This window comes from Micromys minutus, assembly GCF_963924665.1.
Source record: "Micromys minutus genome assembly, chromosome: 5".
In the NCBI taxonomy this organism is placed as follows: domain Eukaryota; kingdom Metazoa; phylum Chordata; class Mammalia; order Rodentia; family Muridae; genus Micromys; species Micromys minutus.
Genome location: NC_137974.1, coordinates 8,090,725 through 8,103,149, shown reverse-complemented (window position 1 = coordinate 8,103,149; position 12,425 = coordinate 8,090,725). Strand labels below are relative to the sequence as shown.

Genomic DNA, 12,425 nt, shown 5'->3' with positions numbered 1-12,425 from the left:
TTTGTTATTCCATATGAAATTGCACATTGATCTTTCCAATTCCATAAAGAACTGGGTTGGAATTTTGATGCGGATTGCACTGAATCTGTAGATTGCTTTTGGTAGGATGGCCATTTTTAAGATTTTGATCTTTCCAATCCATGAGCATGGGAGATCTTTCCATTTTCTGAGATCTTCCTAGATTTCCTTCTTTAGAGGTTTGAAGTTCTTGTCATATAGGTCCTTCACTTGCTTAGTTAGAGTCACACCAAGTTATTTCATAGATCTTGTGAATATTGTGAAGGGTATCTTTTCCCTAATTTCTTTCTCCACATGTTTGTCCTTTGAGTATAGGAAGGCTACTGATTTGTTTGAGTTAATTTTATATCTAGCCACTTTGATGAACTTGTTTATCAGCTGTAGGATTTCTCTGGTGGAATTTCTGGGGTCACTAAAATACACTATCATGTCATCTGCAAAGAGTGATGTTTTTAGTTCTTCCTTTCTGATTAGTATCCTTTTTATTTCCTTTTGCTGTTTAATTGCTCCAGCCAGGACTTCCACGACTATGTTTAATAGGTAGAGGGAGAGTGGGCAACCTTGTCCAGTACGTGATTTTAGTGGGATTTCATTGTTTCCCACTGTTAAGTTTGATGTTAGTTGTTGGTTTGCTGTATATTACTTTTATTATGTTTAGGTATGGACCTTGAACTTCTGTTCTTTACAGGAATTTTAACATGAAGGGGTGTTGAATTTTGTCAAATGCTTTCTCAGCATCCAGTGAGATGACCATGTGATTTTGTTCTTTGAGTTTGTTTATATGGTGGAATATATTGATGGATTTCCTTATATTAAATAATCCCTGCATCCCAGGGATGAAGCCTACTGGGTCATGGTAAATGATTGTTTTGATGTGTTCTTAGATTCAGTTTGCAAGGATTTTGTTGAGTATTTTTGCATCAATGTTCATATGTGAGATTGGTCTGAAGTTCTCTTTTCTTGTAGGGTCTTTGTGTGGTTTAAGAACGAGGGTTATTATACAAGCTCCCGGAGGCGAGGCTCGCGCGCCCGCCCCCGCCATGGCCCCAGCGCCCACCTGGTCGGCCCGGCCCAGCCATGATCAAGGCCATCCTCATCTTCAACAACCACGGGAAGCCGTGGCTCTCCAAGTTCTACCAGCCCTATAGTGAAGATACGCAACAGCAAATCATCAGAGAGACTTTCCATTTGGTATCTAAGCGAGATGAGAATGTTTGTAATTTCCTAGAAGGAGGATTACTAATTGGAGGATCTGACAACAAACTGATTTACAGACATTATGCAACACTATATTTTGTCTTCTGTGTGGATTCCTCAGAAAGTGAATTTGGCATTTTAGATCTAATTCAAGTATTTGTGGAGACATTAGACAAATGTTTTGAAAATGTCTGTGAACTGGATTTAATATTCCATGTAGATAAGGTTTATAATATTCTTGCAGAAATGGTGATGGGGGGAATGGTATTGGAGACCAACATGAATGAGATCGTCATGCAAATTGATGCACAAAACAAACTGGAAAAATCTGAGGCTGGCTTAGCATGAGCTCCAGCCCGTGCTGTATCAGCTGTAAAGAATATGAATCTTCCTGAGATCCCAAGAAATATTAACATTGGTGACATCAGTATAAAAGTGCCAAACCTGCCCTCTTTTAAATAAATACTAAAAAGGCCACTCCCAGGTAAAACCCAGAGGGAAAGTCATCTAAGTTTACCATGCAATTGTTTACCAAAAATAGAGGAGGAGAGTCTTAACTTTGCTCTTGGATTTAAGTCAAGGTACAGTATAGAAGCTGCATACATCAGTATGGAAGTTCAGTGTTGCTTTTCTTGCCCAGTGATTTTAAAGAAATTGACTAGTTCCCGTGTGAATTTTTCTTTCTTTTCTAAATTGCATTCCTATGCCCACATAAAGGCATGCCTCTATATATTGGCTATTACAGTATTTCAAAAAGTGAGATGTTTCTTTAATTATGTACAACCCAAGATGTTGATGTTTTGTATGGATCACAAGTGCAGCATTCTCTAATTCTTTCTGCTGTTTGTCACAATTGTTATTTAAAGAACCAAGTATGTATTGCATGAAAACATGATCTTTTCTTTAGTTTAAATAAACTCCGAGGTAACCAGACTTCTAAAGTACCTTTCTGTTCTGCTTGGTATCTACTTTAGCAATAATTTTTTTTACAACATTCTGACGCAACAAAGTAAATAAAAGTATATTTTACCACTGTTAAAAAAAAAAAAAAAAAAGAACGAGGTTTATTGTAGCCTCAAAAAATGAGTTAGGTAGTATTCCATCTGATTCTATCTTGTGGAATAGTTTGGAGAGTACTGGTGTTATGTCTGCAATAAAAATGTTGATAAAATTCTGCACTGAATCTGTCTGGACCTGGGGTTTTTTTGGTTGGTAGGATTTTGATGACTTCTTGTATTTCTTTAAGTGTTATGGTATTATTTAGATGGTTCACCTGGTCCTGGTTTAACTTTAGGATCTTGTATCTGTCTAGGAATTCATCCATTTCCTCCAGATTTTTCAATTTTGTGGATTATAGACTTTTGTAGTAGGATCTGATGATTTCTTGAATTTCCTCAGTTTCAGTTGTTATGTCTCCACTTTCCTTCTAATTTTGTTAATTTGTATACTTTCTCTTTGCCCTCTAGTTAGTCTGGCTCGGAGTTTATCAATCTTGTTGATTATCTCAAAGAACCATCTCTGGGTTTTGTTGATTCTTTAGATGGTTCTTTTTGTTTCTATTTGGTCTGTTTCTGCCCTAGTTTTGATTATTTCTTGCCATCTACTCCTCTTGAGTGTATCTGCTTCCTTTTGTTCTAGAAATTTTAGCTGTGCTGTCAAGTTGCTGATGTATGCTTTCTCCAGTTTCTTTTTGGAAACATTTAGAGCTATGAGTTTTCTTCTCAGTACTGCTTTTATTGCATCCCATAGGTTTGGGTATGTTGTGTTTTCGTTTTCTTTGAATTCTAGAAAATCCTTAATTTCTTTCTTTATTTCTTCTTTGACCCTGCTATCGTTCAACAGATTGTTGTTTAGTTTCCATTTGTATGTGGGCTTCTTCTTGTCTTTGTTGTTTTCAAAGACCAGCCTTAGAGCCTGGTGATCTGTTAGGATGCATGGGAGTATTTCAATAATCTTATATAGACTGAGGCTTGTTCTGTGTCCAATTATTTGGTCAGTTTTTGAGAAGGTGCCATGGGGTGCTGAGAAGAAGGTGTATTCTTTTACTTTAGGATGATATGAGGTATTGCAATTTTAATATGTAGGAATTTGTAATGACTTTCAGACTGAGGGACTCTTAAGTGTATTTATAACTTTGGGATGAGTTAAAAAGAAAGGGTTGAGGGTTAATAGTGTTATTTTTGTGTGTCAAGTTGATAAGTGGTCAATTGAACTTTCTAGTTTTTTTGTCAACTTGATACAAGCTGGCGTTATCACAGAGAAAAGAACCTTAGTTGAGAAAATGCCTCCATCAGATCCAGCTGTAAGGCATTTTCTCAACTGGTGATCAATGGGTAAGGGCACAGTCCATTGTTGGTGGTGCCATCTCTGGGCTGATAAACCTGGGTTATATAATTAAGCCACCTGAACAAGCCAGGAGAAGTAATCCAGTAAATCACATCCATCCATGACTTCTACATCAGCTCCTGCTTGTGTTCAGTCCTGATTTTCTTCAGTGATAAACAGCAACGTGGAAGGGAGGTTGAATAAACCCTTTCCTCTCCATCTTGCTTCTTGGTTATGATGTTTGTGCTGGAATAGAAACCCTAAGACACATAAACATAGTAAAAGCAATATGGAGAAAAACCAGTAGTCAACAACAAACTAAACGATGAGCAACTTGAAGCAGCTCCTATAAAATCTGGACCCATACATGAATGACAATTCTATTCCTACCTATACAATATAGTAATCGAAGTCTAGGCTTAGTAACTAGATAACAAAAAGATGTCAAAGGGATAGAAATTGAAAAAAAAGTCAAAATATCACTATTTGCAGATGATATGATTATATACTTAAGTGATCCCCAAAATTACAGTAGAGAACTTCTAGAGGTAATAAACAACTTCAGTAATGTGGCTGGACATATAATTAACAGAAACAAACCTTTATATACTCAAAAGTTATGCAGGCTGTGAAAATATTAGGGAAATGACACCCTTCATGATAGTCACAAATAGTATATAATGCCTTATGTGACTCTAACCACATAAATCAAGTTCTGTATGACAAGAATTTCAAGTCTCTGAAAAAAGAAGGAAATTGAAGACGATCTCAGAAGATTGAACAATCTCCCATGCTTATAGATTGGCAGGAATAATATAGTAAAAATGGCCATCTTGCCAAAAGCAATCTACAGAGTCAGTGCATTCCCCATCAAAATCCAACTCAATTCCTTATAAAGTTAGAAAGAGCAGTTTGCAAATTCATTTGGAATAACAAAAAAACCCAGGATATCAAATATTTTTGTCAACAATAAAATAATATCTGGGGAACTCACCATCTCTGATGTCAAACTGTATTACACAGCAATAGTCATGTAAGAAACAGTAAAGTAGATCAATGGAACCCAAGTGAAGGTCCAGAAATTAACCCACACACCTATGGTAACTTGAGTTTTTACAAAGGATCTAAAATCATCTAGTGGAAAAAGATAGCATTTTCAACAAATGGTGCTAGTCCAACTGGAGCTCAGCATGTAGAACAATATAAATTGTTTGGATATGGAGGGGTATACAAGAAAGGAGATACAATTTGAAATGTAAATAAAAAATATCCAATTAAATCTGAAAAAAAAAACAAATTTAGTTTGATACCTTAAGAAAAGTGATGGCACAAAACTTTAAACAACTAAATAATGAAAACTTTTACTTTCCACTTACTGCATTATAAATAATCCAATTTGCTTTTGTTTTCATTCAAGTTGTCATTTACCAAATAATGAAATACTATGAGTTTCAAATCTAGATACAGTACTATTGTGTTCATTACATTTTAAGTTGCAGTTTTCAAATTGAAATGCTGAATGGTAATGCAACATTTAGATCTGTCATGAGATCATGTATGAATGTAATACAGTGGAAGGCAATAAAGAGCTATAACATGTTTTGAGACATCTCATTGTTTTATATATGAAAGTACATAAAGAAGAATATAATAGACCTTAAGAAATGACAAAAATATGGGAAAAGGATATAATTTGGATCTAAGAAAATTTTGAGCCACTGTATCATGTGATACAGAGAAGCCATAAAAGACCAAGTAAAAAGAAATACAAAGAAAACTACAGTGAGAATAAAAAAATGGGAATTTGTGGCTTGTTATATCCCTATGTCAGTAGTTTATAAAAATATCTGGACAGAATCATAGAGTCATGAAGTGTAAAACATCTCTAATCAAGTATAAAGTTCATGAAGAACAGTATTGAGTATGAAAACTAGTAAATTCAAATGTCTTCTACATACAACAATATGTGATGTCAGACAAAAATAGATCTTAGAGTATCCTGGATCAGAAATCCAAGTTCATATTCTGACATCATTAAATTTTTGTCTAAGATGTAATAATTATTAGCTTATGCATTTTTAGGTGATAAAACAATAAGGTGCATATGGTAATCTTAGTTTAATTACTTAAGCATATTTTATCAATATTGCCTGTATCAAAATGTAATTGTCATTAATTTTAACATTGGAAATAATATTACCTAGTAGTGATCTGTGCTAATATTTTGACTGTATTTAAGGTTGCTATTGGAGGAGAAAAGACTGACTCAATAGTTGCATATAAACCAAATGATGGATACAGCAGGAAGTTAAAACAGTCAACAGTTTCCATTTAAAAGCATCTCACTTTTAAATAGGGTCTTTGTTGAGTAACACTTCCTTTATATCTACTCCAAAAAGACCGGGTCCCCATTTTCTTTGAAGAAAAGTTTTTGTTTTTTTGTTTTTTTTAATATTAGTTTGTTTCTTTTATGTTGTATATGTGTTTGCTTGTTTGTCTTATTTTAGAAAAGAAGAAATTTTATTTTCTACTGTAAAGCTAAAATAAGAATCAAGGAATAAAAACTGAGTATATTTAGCTGTAATATTAACAAGAAATTTAAAAAATATTCTCAATATTATATGAAATGACAATGATAATGCATTAAACATTTTATATACTGTTTCTAAATGAATATGGTAGTTGACATGATGTGGTATTACCAAAATTAAAACCTTTATTGCCAATAGATCCAGGTGTTCCCTACTGGGGCTTTATTTACATATAAAATGTGCTTAGTAGAGACTTAGGCTATATTTTTGAATCTGAGAGTATATGGAGTTGAATTAAAATACCACAGTGCTATCATGTCAATTATCTGATCATGAGTGAGATAAACATAAAAACAGTAATATACATATCTGTTATATTGGTAAGTATCCCTGTGATTACACTGACTATATTTGGATTTCAAATATATCAGTGCATGAATTTTTGTGCAAAGCCACAGAGACTATGGGAAAAATTGACATAAGTATGTCTAAGTCATGTGAAAATAACTAACTCAAATGTATTTTCTCAAAATTTTGATTGCAGATAGGTGTAATATTTGTGCTGCTTATACATTGACCTGCCACCCACCCATGCTTTTATCTACTAATGTTGCAAATTATTTTAATATGTTAGTCTTTACATCATCTTAACCACAAACTTAATGCATTTTATTTACTGTCAAAGAATATTTTGCTCTATGATGGGGCACATGTTTGTGGTCACACTTACTTCCCATTGTATGCCTTTTGTGTAGGCCAAGAGTCTGGCTGCTGAGTATCAATGTTTAAATTTTTCTTCTAAAATGTAGAGTGTGGTATTTATACAAATGGCATGAAAAATCCTTAGTGAATGAGGAAAACCGCTCTGGGATCTTGAATGTCAGTTTCATGGGAGACAAGTTTATAGGTCTAGTAATCTGTCTTTTATAACTGACATACAACTTCCCTGAGGCCCTTTCTTCAAAAGTGATGATCTTTTATGAATTTTCTCCAATATATGTATTGAAAGGCACACACAATAAACCTATGAATAGGGAATTTATACATTTTTGGCCTTCATAAAAGGCATCATATCAGCTCATATCAATTTTAATATTACATAAAATTTTAATAGATAGAAGACTTCTTAAAGCACTGCAATATAGAAATGTTCAAATTAAGCTTGCTCAGCAAATTTTCCCAGAAGTCAGTAGTGAAACAGCTCTCTAACCTTCTAGTTTAGCAGATATCAAGATAGGCATGTCCTCTCTGGGATTCCTTTAGATCAGAGTAATTACCACTCACAAAAATGCAATACAGGTAAAATGTACTAGTGGCCTGAAGATCTAAGCTAGCTCTTCAAAATCGATTTACCATGAAGTGTCTTGTGCACCAGTACAAAGTAGTATCTCAACATAACTGTAACTGAAATATTTAATATCATCCTGTAGGACTTATTCTACAGCAGTGTGACAATTAAGTCAAACTTTTGATCAACTAAAGGGACAGTTGAAATAATTAAATTCAACCCCATTTATACCAACAATTTTCTTATTGACTTTGACTGAGGTGGTAAATCACTCTCATTACACTAAACAAAGAATATGAAAGGTGGAGGGGCCGAGGTATGACAGTGTTTCCTAGTGGACCCCTGGTAACACAGAGACTACATTCAAACACCAATTTGGAAACACAAAGAGGTTTAATAATACATGAGACAAAGAGATCAGGTGGATGAATCTAAATTGGGCATAAACAACAGCAAATGTCTTTAAAGGTGTTTTTTTTTTTTAAGAGGGAAACAAAAAAAGAAACAAACAAAAAAAAAAAAAAAAAAAAAGAGAAGGAGATGTGTTAGAATGAGCTAGAACCCGTTTTTAAGTTCTGGTTGGGTATCTTAATTAGTGAAGCCAAATGTGCATTTGTAATTGTAGACCCTCGATGTTTTCATATTTGTATGTGTGTGTGTATGTGTTTGTGTGTGTGTATGTATGTGTTTGTGTGTGTGTGTTTCTGTGTGTGTATGTGTGTATGTATATGTATGTGTCTGTATATGTGTATGTGTGTGTATGTGTGTTTGTGTGTGTTTGTGTGTGTATGTGTATATGTGTGTATGTTTGTGTGTGTATGTCTGTGTTTGTGTGTGTATGTGTGTATGTCTGTGTGTGTGTATGTGTGTGTATGTGTGTGTATATGTGTGTATGTGTGTATGTGTGTTTGTGTGTGTATGTGTGTATGTGTGTGTATGTTTGTGTGTGTATGTCTGTGTTTGTGTGTGTATGTGTGTATGTCTGTGTGTGTGTATGTGTGTGTGTGTGTATATGTGTGTATGTGTGTGTATGTGTGTGTTTGTGTGTGTATGTGTGTTTGTGTGTGTGTATGTGTGCGTTTGTGTGTTTGTGTGTGTTTTCCACTGGATTGCTCCTCTTGATCCTGAGAGCTTCGTGTATCAGCATGTCTCCACACTCAGCTTTTACATGAGTGCTGCTGATCCGTCCTCTGCTCCTCATGTTTTCACAGCAAGCATGTTATCTGCTCTGACATTTTTCTAGCCTGTGATATTTACTGCCCAACATGGTACTCTTAGCAATGCACATCCATGTAACTATCAAAACCATGACTGCTGAAATCTTCCAATTGAAAGATGTCAGAGTTATTCTTAGGTGAGCATTTTTAGTATGTATTTATCTTACCCCAAAATAAGTTATATTTCACTTCCAACTGCATCATACTTATGGTCAAGAAAATACCATGTGTGGTCTTCGTTCATTTTTCTCTTTAAAAAGTATTTATGGCCCATAAAAAATAATCTGCTATTACCTTATTTCTTATTTACCTATTTTAACTAATTTAATTATTTGAGAAACCTCACATTTGCATGGCAGGCAAGAACTCACATTGCAGCTGAGCCATCCACCGTTAAATACTTGTAAAGCAGGGTGTGGGCTCTGTGCTGAACACTGCTTCATTTAATCCCTATACTTCAGAATCATGCATTGATGTAGCTGTCTTTTATTTTCCTTGATCAATAATATTCCTGGGAGTTGAAATTCAGTCTTTCTAATGCAATTCTTATCTATCCTTACTATATTCTGTAATAATAATAAAATGAAACAATACTACATATAGCTAAAAATTTTGTATACTTTGGATGCATGAACTATGTACTATAGCAAAACAGACACGAGACAGAATTTTACTTAATTTGTGGCTGGATTTGCAGGAAATGAGGTTAAGTGACCTTATAATGTCTGCTCATCTTTTAGCAATCTAGGGGCCCTTAACTGCAACATTGTATTTTCCTATTTCTCAAAATGATCTTTTTGGTAAAATGAGTAGCTGTAAATTAGTCGAAATGAATTACAGGAATTAAATGATCCACCATTGACTCAGTGCATTTTAGAGCCACAAGTGAAAACATGATAATAGCCATAAATCTTATACATTAAAATTAAGTTCAAGGTGACTAGATATCCAAACCTTATTTTCAGACTTACATGATGTAGTTTCTCACTCCACCTGTAAAATGTTAGTCCTCCTAGGGCAATTAACTTGGGTTTCTAGCAAGATAGCGTGACATTCTGCTTGCATAAAATCTGATATGTCCCTGTACTTTAATTAACTTATTTCTTAAGGAATCACACTGACTCTAGATTCTTAGATATTATCGCGAAGCTCTGGCCCAAATAAATTTTTGGAGTCAAATCAAAGTGTGTAGTAAAATTACAGTAAGCACATATCAAATAATTTTACAATTTAAAAATGTGATGGGAATTTCCTTGATTGTTGAAGTAATAACTATTTCATTTCATATTCCTGAGAGTAAAATAGTCAGTGAAAAATATGTAAAATATCAACATGCACTAGGAATCTAGGGTTCTCATTTTTCTGTGTCAGAAGGCTGGACTACGACAACAGGACAGTCATGACTATGAGGAAAGGAGAAAGGGACACAGGTGTGCTTACTCTGATGTGATCCAAGTAAGTGGCTCCTACAAAGATTAATAGTAATTTTTGTAGCGAAGAAACAAATTTTAATGGATTAAATATACCCCAAACAATTCTTTCAAAGCGAGCAAGGATTTTCCTTTGCCATTACTTCTTGAATAGTTGAAGATTATAGTTATTGCTTCCTATATTCTTCATAAATGGTCAATAGAGAGCAGGCTCTGAGTCTAACCTCAAACTCATGCTAAATGGTGACTCATTGACAATAATGTTTCATTTTTCAGTTTCTGGATCTTACCCAATTGAGAATAGCATCCAGAAATGAACATATAGTTTAATATACTTTGGCTCAATTTCCCTTTGTTTCCTTGCTGAGCAAAACTATCAGTAAATGACATGAATTATTGTTTTTTATGTCACCAAAATGCAATGTCATTTTACATTAGACTACTATATAAGATATAGTATATATAAAGGAAGTAGTAATAAAAATCAGCAAAGTTCAAATAATTCTTCTATTTAAATTTTAAATTTTTGATATTTTAATAAGATTATATTAATTCCTTTTCTTTTTCTTGTACCAAGTCCTACCACATACCCCTTATTTCTCATATTCATATTTGTGGCCTCTTTTGCCATTTTTCCATTTATTGTTATTATATACAATTATATATTCATTTTATGTGTATGTGCATATGTGTGTGTGCACATGTCTATATGTGTGTGTCTGTGTAGGGTTGAGATCTCAAAGCCATGTTTATGCAGTTATATTAACATTATTACAAGATACCCAGCAAACTCTATAGTTTTCATAATTTACAGTCTTTCTTCCTCTACTTCTCTAACCTTCTATGAGACTTCCACATACATGCGACCTGTTTTGTAGATGTATCCATTGGCACCTGGGTCCACAAATATCTTGTTTGTCTGGTTGTTATTTTCCTTGGTGGACTTCACCTATTGATCACAAAAATTTCATTGATGAGGAGTAAGTCTGACTATTATCTGAGGTTATAAATACAATATTTTGATTTTAGTTAGGTGTTTTAGAAGTTTTGGTAAAGTGGTGGTTATATATTATGTGCCAAAATATATGATCTCACTAGGCTTGGATAGTTGACTTCATTTCTAGTACCAAGTTCAATTTTCCTCTTGGCTCTCTGCCTAATTGTAAAATTAGGGAGCAGAAAGTTACCAACATCTCTGCAATGCACTTCAACATCATTAAGGTTTACTTTTTTATCAATAAGCTGAAGTTACAGGAATCATAACAGTGATTATGATTATTATTATCAGTAATTCAAAATGGAAATAATTTTCAATAGGTCTTGAGAAAGTTAGTCATTGAATTTGAAAATAAATCTCAGTAATGAAAAAAATGACACTGAGAGGTACTTCTTAAGGAGTCGAAAACAAAACAAAGAAAACTAAAATTTAGTTACTCAGTAGGTACAAAGGAACACTTTTTACAAAAGGGTAAATATGTTGGTAACTAACTGCTTCCTAATTGTACAATTAGACAGAGGGCCAAGAAAAAAATCTAATTGCACACTAGGAATGTGGTCAACTACCCAAAGTTTGTGAGATCACTAATTTTACCTCTTGATAATCTATTGATAAATGTTTAGAGAAATCTCTACCTTTTTCCATGATGATGGTTAGTGAAGCTGTACCCCTAGCAGCCATTTTGAGATTTCACCTGTTAGAAATAACTTTTTCATTCCAATTCCGAAATTCAGAGGCATCCAATTTTTACCTTTAATTGGAATGTTAATTGAATCTTTGGTATCCTAATTATGAATAAAGTAATTATAGCAATTATAGATAAATTAGACTAATAATTAGTGATTATAAATAAAGTCAATTTGATAGTCATTTGAAATGTAATGACAAAACCAGCTTCAAACTGACAGACATAACTGAACCACTAGATTGTGCTCTGTTTAATTATATTCTGACTAGAATATCAAGAAATCTAAGTCATAGATTTAATGTACAGTTCTTATAGTGAGTTTACTTTATAGTCCTATATAAAACAGTCTAGTCACTGTTTTATAATATAATTTATGCCTCTTAGTTTTGCAATACTCATACTTTTGTTAAAATGTAATAATAATTCTAACACATTGCATGCAAATTAGTACAAATGAGTTTGTCTTTTTGAGATACGGAAATGCATGCTGAGATGTTAAAATCATTTTAGTTAGTTTGGGTTCATTCAGAACATAAGGGTTGATAATAATAAACTGCCACATGATTTCTCTAGAGTTTTAAATATTTTTCAATTAATTTAGCATTTAATACTCTCTCTCTGACTATATATGTGTGTGTGAGTGTGTGTGTGTGTGTGTGTGTGTGTGTGTGTGTGTGTCTCATATCATTTACCTTCACAAGAAATCTTTCAAGAGTAGCAAGCAGATCAACAGT

The 12,425-nt window shown here is 33.6% G+C and overlaps 1 protein-coding gene across 1 annotated transcript; it reads left to right on the top strand.

Moving 5' to 3' along the window:
• The first annotated feature begins 1,093 nt into the window (after nt 1–1,093).
• On the top strand, nt 1,094–2,016 carry LOC308421246 (AP-3 complex subunit sigma-1-like). Its single transcript, XM_080917542.1, has one exon. It carries the CDS (start codon nt 1,096–1,098, stop codon nt 1,561–1,563), a length of 468 nt encoding a protein of 155 aa, XP_080773668.1. The 5' UTR covers nt 1,094–1,095; the 3' UTR covers nt 1,564–2,016.
• The last annotated feature ends 10,409 nt before the right edge of the window (nt 2,017–12,425 follow it).

What these genes read in the sequence shown, in the direction of transcription:
- LOC308421246 (XM_080917542.1), top strand. Translation starts at nt 1,096, where the DNA reads ATGATCAAGGCCATCCTCATCTTCAACAACCACGGGAAGCCGTGGCTC.